General features: G+C 45.8%; 1 protein-coding gene across 1 annotated transcript; it reads left to right on the plus strand.

Annotated features, from left to right (window-relative positions):
* The first annotated feature begins 447 nt into the window (after window positions 1-447).
* Window positions 448-7,639, plus strand: LOC123128607 (LRR receptor-like serine/threonine-protein kinase ER2). Its single transcript, XM_044548653.1, has 27 exons — window positions 448-655; window positions 1,349-1,490; window positions 1,580-1,651; window positions 1,745-1,816; window positions 1,926-1,997; window positions 2,081-2,152; window positions 2,220-2,291; window positions 2,540-2,611; window positions 2,699-2,770; window positions 2,854-2,922; window positions 3,017-3,088; window positions 3,200-3,271; window positions 3,418-3,489; window positions 3,588-3,659; window positions 3,747-3,818; window positions 3,898-3,969; window positions 4,076-4,147; window positions 4,227-4,298; window positions 4,378-4,449; window positions 4,528-4,599; window positions 4,715-4,783; window positions 4,859-4,930; window positions 5,013-5,086; window positions 5,184-5,312; window positions 5,524-5,889; window positions 6,136-6,509; window positions 7,120-7,639. Exons 1-27 carry the CDS (start codon window positions 553-555, stop codon window positions 7,486-7,488), a joined length of 2,991 nt encoding a protein of 996 aa, XP_044404588.1. The 5' UTR covers window positions 448-552; the 3' UTR covers window positions 7,489-7,639.
* Window positions 7,640-7,925: the final 286 nt, after the last annotated feature.

The raw sequence follows: 7,925 nt of genomic DNA on the forward strand, positions 1-7,925 counted from the left end.
ACTGCTGCTACCAGCAGCATCGTCCCGAGGTAGAAGCAGAACGCAGCGCGTCGTCGTGCAGGACAAGCATCGTCTGCGCCTGGTCCCCGACTCCACCCGACCATCATTATCCGCCCGCACACACACTTGCTCGTAATGTAATGCCGATTTTTTTTTTTACAAGGAGTCTCTAGTGTAGCCAGATGAAAACCATGTTTGACGCCACTTCAATTCAATGCCAGCTTATCCGGCGACCGTTTGCGCCGGATGAGTTTCGGCAAGTTGAAAAACGGAAGTGAAACCGACTGACTGGCTCGCCGGGTACACGCGACGCAAGTGGTGCTGCTGCGGCTCTGCGGCCGCGAAAGCAGCAGTGGCAGCGAGCCACATGGGCGCGAGCCCCACCGTAACAAACCACAGGAGGTCCCCCCCTCTGCGGCCCCATCGCCTCCGCACGAGATCCTCCCCTCCCCCCCCTCCTTCAGCAGCAGCTCAAGCGGCCAGCACGGCAAAACCCCAAACCCCGTTGGATTAAACGGGAGGCACCCGCGCCGGCATTTGCAGCCCGCGCCAATGCCGCCTCCCGCTCGCCGCCGCTCCCACTCCGTCCCCGTGACCGCGGCCCTCCTCGCCGCCGCGCTCCTCGTCTTCGCCGCCGGCGCGGGCGCCGACGACGGTTCGTGCTCGTGCTCGTGCTCCCTCCCTGCCCGCCTCGCCTCCTCCGGGCCTCCCCGTGCCCATGGCTTCGTGTTGGCGGCCTCCTCCGGGCGACCGGGCCTCCCCGTGCCCATGGCTTCGTGTTGGCGGCGGGTTCTGCTTGCTCGGGGAACGGGGATTCGTCGGGGGTTCCGGCTTACTCTCTCGCGCTGGTGGTATTTTATTAGTGCGCGCTTTTCTAGTGGGGCGTGGTCCGGTCTTTGTTTATGGCTCGCTGATTTGGTGTTCCCTCCGCTGTTGAGGATGGCCTAATGCTAGATTAATCCCGTCTCCTGTTCTTAGTAGTACCAGCATCTCCCATTGTTTAGCATTTCCTCTGCACTTCTTCTTCCGTTCACTGCTACATCTGCTGCATCTTTTCCCTGTCGTCGGCGCCTCGGCGGTGTATAAGCTCCGCCTATGGCTATGCACAGGCACAAATGCGGCATATTTCATTTAGTACTATTTGTTTCCCCTTCTCAAGTTGTTTTGGGGGCCGTTTTTGGTTTGGTTATCTGAACTTTTGGTCAGCAAGCAAGTTTGTGTTGTGCATTTGGAAGCAACAGTCAAGCGCCTCTGCCGGCTGACTCCATTCCTCGTGGCGTCAGATTCTTCAGTTCTTCTTCTTCTGCTCCTGCTTCTGCTAATCGAGTGTTCTTATGCGTGTTTCCAGGGCGGACGCTGCTGGAGATCAAGAAATCCTTCCACGATGCCGACAACGCGCTGGACGATTGGTCCGGCGACGGGGCGTCCCCGGGCTACTGCTCCTGGCGCGGCGTGCTCTGCGACAACGTCACCTTCCAAGTTGCAGCTCTGTAAGCACCTCTGCCTCTAGCAAAAATTTATGCTCTCTTGCTGGCTGTAATGAGCGGTTACTGACGTGTGTTCATGTGTGCAACGACAGCAACCTCTCAGGGTTCAATCTCGGCGGCGAAATCTCCCCGGCCATCGGGGATTTGAAGAGCGTCGTGTCAATGTATGCTGTTACATTCTTTCCTGAAATTTGAATGCTTTTGTCCGTGTGATGAGTCCGTGTTAAACTTTTTCCTGATTGTTTGGTCATATGCAGTGATTTTCAGTCCAGTGGACTTTCCGGGCAGATCCCTGATGAGATTGGTGATTGCTCCTCGCTTAAAATGTTGTAAGTGGGCTTCAGTAGTACTGTGTTTCTTTCTCGTATTTTTTTACAGGTGTCGTATTCCTTTGGATCTGTACAAGTAATGCCTGTTTCAATTTTCATTTTGATCAAGGAACCTGTCCTCCAACAATCTGGAAGGAGACATACCCTTTTCCATATCTAAGCTGAAGCACCTTGAAAACTTGTGAGGGTTATTCTTTCTTGCCGGAACTTGGTAAAAGCACGCGTTTCACTCATCATAATCCCTGCTGTTACTTGTATCTTTAGGATATTGAAGAATAATCAGTTGGTGGGGGTGATCCCGTCGACACTCTCTCAGCTTCCAAATTTGAAGATATTGTAAGTTAGTGCTGCTTAACTGATCTGTGATTTTATTGGGTTAGTTCTAATGTGATATGTGCCCTAGGGACTTAGCTCAGAACAAGCTAAGCGGTGAAATTCCAAGGTTAATATACTGGAGTGAGGTTCTTCAATACTTGTAAGTATGCATTCACTCCGTTCCCAGTAATGAAGAAAAACATTATTTTGGTTTAGTACTTAAACTGTCTATAATATTCAAGGGCCTAGCAAATGCTAATAAAACTTAATTTATGCACGATTTAGGGTTTGGACAAAATGCTTGTGCTAAATACGATGATTGCTCAGACATAGTGTGTAGGGGTAGCAGACCACGGTTTGTTTTTTACATGCTTTGTTGTATGCATCTAAGTTTGTCATATATTCAAGGGGACTGCGAAGCAATAAATTAGAAGGAAGCCTCTCTCCAGATATGTGCCAATTGACTGGCTTGTGGTACTTGTGAGTGTATTGCTTTCCTCCGTTTATCACCAGTGTAGCTGCTTGTGCCATTTATTCTGCTAACAATGCCGCTTTTGTTTGGTTCAGTGACATGAAGAACAATAGCTTGATGGGCACAATACCAGATACCATTGGGAACTGTACGAGCTTTCAGGTCTTGTATGTACATTCGTTCTACTCCCTTTGAATAATGTTGCTCATTTTCTAGCTTTTAGAACACTCCTGATCTTCCGCTGTTTTAGGGATTTGTCTTACAATCACCTTACTGGAGAAATCCCATTCAACATTGGTTTCCTGCAAGTGGCTACATTGTATGTGGTAGTCATTTCACCAATAGAATTAGATGCTTAAGTTTTCTTACTAATACAAGTGATGACTTGAAATATTATTTGCTATTTGTGCTAGGTCTTTGCAAAGGAACAACTTCTCTGGCCCTATTCCAACAGTGATCGGCCTTATGCAGGCGCTTGCAGTGCTGTATGATAACATTCTTTTCTTGGTTTATGGTGACTGAGGAATTATATCAGCCCTTAAATGCGAAACTATGATATTTTTTGAAATGTTCTTTTTATTTTGAAATTGATCCAGGGATCTGAGTCTTAACCAATTGTCTGGCCCAATACCATCTATACTTGGCAACTTGACATACACTGAAAAATTGTAAGCTTGCTACTTTTTGTATCTGTTTAATTAATAGTTGATCAAAGCTTTTACTTTTCACTAACTGATATTCTAGCCCTCTGCGAAATCTCTATGTTTTTTTTATCACAAGTAGTTACTGATACCACAATATCTTGTACTACTAGATACCTGCAAGGCAATAAGCTATCTGGGCCAATACCACCAGAGCTTGGTAATTTGTCGGCGCTTAATTATTTGTAAGCCATGTAACCTTTGTACTATTGCTTTTATTCTTCATAGTTAATTGATTAGCGTTCTATCCATTTGATATGCTACGATCGCTATCTCATTTCAGGGACCTCAATGACAATAAACTGACTGGGCTCATTCCACCTGAGCTTGGAAAACTCACAGCCTTGTATGACGTGTAAGTAAAATTCTGTTCATTTGTATTATATGTTTCTTATCAACAGTGCTAATTTGGTCGGTGGTCCATATCATTTGCTTCTTGCAGGAATCTTGCAAATAATGAACTTGAGGGAATGATACCTGGTAATATAAGTTCATGCACAAGTCTTGTTAGCTTGTAAGTTTCACTTTTTCCCCCTGAAATTATTTAGCTATCTCTGATAGCTGGATACATAACTTGTTTGCTACTGAAACAGCAATGCTTATGGCAATAAATTGAATGGGACCATCCCACGTTCATTGCACAAGCTTCAGAGCATGACTTATTTGTAAGTGGTTCCTAATTTTCCTAGTTTCTATTTTGTTTATGGTAGGTTGTTCTTGTTCTGGACTGCCATAATTACACTTCTAATAGTTATTCCTAATGACTTTTAGGAATTTGTCATCTAATTATCTTAATGGAGCAATTCCCACTGAGCTAGCAAGAATGATAAACTTAGACGTACTGTAAGTTCTATCATTTAATTACTATATCTCCTTCAGAAAGTATTTAATGCCATCATGCGTTACATGAATACACTTTTAGGGATTTATCATGTAACAAGATCGCTGGTTCGATTCCTTCAGCAGTCGGCAGCTTAGAGCATCTTTTGAGACTGTAAATCCTATAACCTCTATTTTTTGCTTGTTGTTAAAATGCCTGTATCTTTTTCTGACAACATTACTTATTCATGTAGTAACTTGAGCAAGAATAATCTGGTGGGACACATTCCTGCTGAGTTTGCAAACTTGAGGAGCATCACGGAGATGTAAGCACCTTAACATCTCTATGCGCTCAAATCTGTATCCTTTAAGAGTAATATGGACACCTTTTGCTTTTGTTTCAGTGATTTGTCCTACAACCACATTAATGGTTTCATTCCTCGAGAGCTTGGAATGCTGCAAAATCTGATACTGTTGTAAGTACATGCAAGCTATGGGTTTTGCCTTGCACCCATTAACATTGATAAACTAATATCGATTTCCCTGCCCAATTATTTGAGATTGATTTGTGTGATTGTTTTGTTGTTACAGAAAACTAGAGAGTAACAATATGACTGGGGATGTTTCTTCACTTACTAACTGCTTCAGTCTCAATGTCTTGTAAGTTAAGACCTGAAAAGCTATTCGAACTGTTTACACATGTGTGGATTTCACTCATAGTGAGCTTTGCTGCAGAAATATATCATACAACAACCTGGCTGGCGTTGTACCTACAGACAACAACTTTTCACGGTTTTCACCTGACAGGTAGTATCATCTGGTATTAACCATACCTTCAAAAAGATTTGTTCTGGCTAAACCGTTATTTATAATCTGAACTTTCCTTTAGCTTCCTGGGTAATCCTGGACTATGTGGCTCCTGGCGTGGTTCTTCATGCCCTTCCTCCAGTCATGCAAAGAGATGTAAGTACAATGTTGTCTTTATTAAGTTGCTCTGGAACATAACCTCATCAGACCACTAACAAACGTTCCAATACTCTTTCGTGCATTTTCACCGCAGTCTCTGTCTCAAGGGCTGTCATTCTTGGTATTGCTATTGGCGGGCTTGCAATCCTGTTGTTGATCCTAGCAGCTGCTTGTTGGCCACACAGTCCAGCCGTTTCCACAGATTTCTCTGTAAGCAAACAAGGTAATACATTTGCTTAAATCCCTGTATGTTGCTTTAACACATCAATTTCGATAGCTACTTGACAAGTGATGTCTCATCATGCTGGATCTTGCGAATGGTTGATGCCTGTCTCAAACAGTTGCCAGTCTGCTCAACTTGACAGATGCACTGTTTGTTTGTTTGATGGCTAATATGGTTTCAATGAGATAATGATGATAATTTTTTGTTACAGAGATTCATGCTGTGTTATCGAGCAATGTTCCTCCCAAGCTTGTGATCCTCCACATGAATATGGCCCTCCATGTATATGACGATATAATGAGGATGACAGAAAATTTGAGCGAGAAATACATAATTGGGTACGGGGCATCTAGTACAGTTTATAAATGTGTTCTGAAGAACTGCAAGCCAGTGGCAATCAAAAAGCTATATGCTCACTACCCGCAGAGTGTAAAGGAATTTGAGACTGAGCTCGAGACAATTGGAAGTATCAAACACCGGAATCTTGTCAGCCTTCAGGCTTACTCGCTATCACCTGCTGGGAATCTTCTCTTCTACGAGTATATGGAAAGTGGCAGCCTCTGGGACGTTTTACATGGTAAGTGGACATACCAGGCAAAATGCATGTGGGGCACAGTTTCACTTCATCGTGCTCAGTATTTAGAACCTTTTCCTTTCTACCCTCCATACGGTTATCTGTCAGCAAACATGTGCTGGCCACTTTCTTATTAAGATGGACTGATTACTATTTCTATTCTCTTGATTGGAATGTCTGCAAGGCATACATATAGTTTGAGAATTTTCCACAACCATATGCTAATCTGCAAGTCTTTGTTTATCTCAGCACCTTCGTCCAAGAAGACAAAACTGGACTGGGAGGCTAGACTCCAGATTGCTCTTGGCACTGCCCAAGGGCTGGCTTATCTTCACCATGACTGCAGCCCGCGAATAATTCACAGGGATGTAAAATCGAAGAATATCCTCCTGGACAAGGACTATGTGGCGCATCTTGCTGACTTTGGCATTGCCAAGAGCGTGTGCATCTCCAAGACCCACACATCAACCTATGTGATGGGCACAATTGGCTACATTGACCCTGAGTATGCGCGGACATCCCGCCTGAACGAGAAATCTGATGTGTACAGCTACGGCGTCGTCTTGCTCGAGCTGCTGACTGGGAAGAAGCCAGTTGACAATGAGTGCAACCTCCATCACCTGGTAACTAATTTTCACTTACTTGTTCGTTGCCTTCACTCCCTTCTGATTCTGAGGCTCAATAAGTTCACAGTCATGGGCATTAGGTTCGTGTTCCTTGAAGGGGACAAGCAACATGAAAGCTATCATGTGATGGGGGGTTAGATCTATCTGCACTGTGGTGGGTGCGATTCATTGTATGGCTGGTGAAAGCTCTATTATCACTGGCAGCTTGTGCAGTGTCCTGCAAAGCCTGCCATGTTTGTCCCCTGCCTTCAATCATATGGCTGAAAATTCAGCAGGAAGCACACCACTGTCAAAAACTGTAGCTATCTAGTACTTCCTCTGTAAACTAATATAAGAGCGTTTAGATCGCTAAATTAGTAATCTAAATGCTCTTATATTAGTTTACGGAGGGAGTAGTAACTACTAGTACCTTCTGCTTTGATTACTAATATGCTGGTAATTTGGCTTGAGCATTTTACTTTCCCCTACTCTGTCAAAATTAGCTTGTTTGGAGTAAGATGCCCATGTTGTGTAGGGAACAATGCAGCTGTGCATAGTTAGTTTTGACTGTTGAACTTCCCTGTCCTGCACCAATGTCGGTTGTGCTCATTGGTTGCTCCCCTTGCAGATCCTATCCAAAGCCGCGGACAACACCGTGATGGAGATGGTCGACCCAGACATCACCGCCACATGCAAGGATCTCGGCGAGGTCAAGAGGATGTTCCAGCTGGCGCTCCTCTGCAGCAAGCGGCAGCCGTCCGACCGACCGACGATGCACGACGTCGTGCACGTCCTCAGCTGCCTGGTCTGCCCAGAAGCGCCCCCGAAGCCGGCGCAGCCACCGGCGTCGCCCCAGTCGTCCACGGCCCCGAGCTACGTGAACGAGTACGTCAGCCTGAGAAGCGGCAGCGCCCTCTCCTGCGCCAACTCGTCGAGCGCGTCCGACGCGGAGCTCTTCCTCAAGTTCGGCGAGGCGATATCGCAGAACACAGAGTAGACTGACCTGAGCGGCCAGGGTAGCATTTCCGCTAACTGTTTTCGTCAAAAATAGCAGAGGGGGACACTGGGTTTGGGGATGTGTTCGATTCGATTCACTGTAAATATGCTGCTGCTCATTCTGGTTTCATCAGTCAGTTATCTCTTCTTTTCGCCTTCCCTTTTGCGACCACTGTTGGGCTGGGATCATGATGAAACAGAAAGGAAGCTGGTGTTTTGCTGGAGACGGGTGCATCCGGGCACAGGCAGTGCTGCTTTTACGGTGCCACAGGCCTGTTCGCTCAGTTGGGACGACACATACTGTGCCAGTGACATTCTGTTGTTGTATGAACAGCCTCCACCAATCGAAATACTGCTGGGTAGAAGTTCTGAATGTGCTTCTGCACTCTGCCCAGATCGCCGGCGTTGCCCACCCGCCAGCTCATGCCACTGTGATTG

The sequence above is a fragment of the Triticum aestivum genome, chromosome 6A (assembly GCF_018294505.1).
Source record: "Triticum aestivum cultivar Chinese Spring chromosome 6A, IWGSC CS RefSeq v2.1, whole genome shotgun sequence".
Taxonomy (NCBI): domain Eukaryota; kingdom Viridiplantae; phylum Streptophyta; class Magnoliopsida; order Poales; family Poaceae; genus Triticum; species Triticum aestivum.

Coding starts and splice junctions, on each gene's coding strand:
- LOC123128607 (XM_044548653.1), top strand. CDS start 553: ATGCCGCCTCCCGCTCGCCGCCGCTCCCACTCCGTCCCCGTGACCGCG. Junction 1,491..1,579: donor ACCTTCCAAGTTGCAGCTCT/GTAAGCACCTCT, acceptor GTGCAACGACAG/CAACCTCTCAGGGTTCAATC. Junction 1,652..1,744: donor TTGAAGAGCGTCGTGTCAAT/GTATGCTGTTAC, acceptor GGTCATATGCAG/TGATTTTCAGTCCAGTGGAC.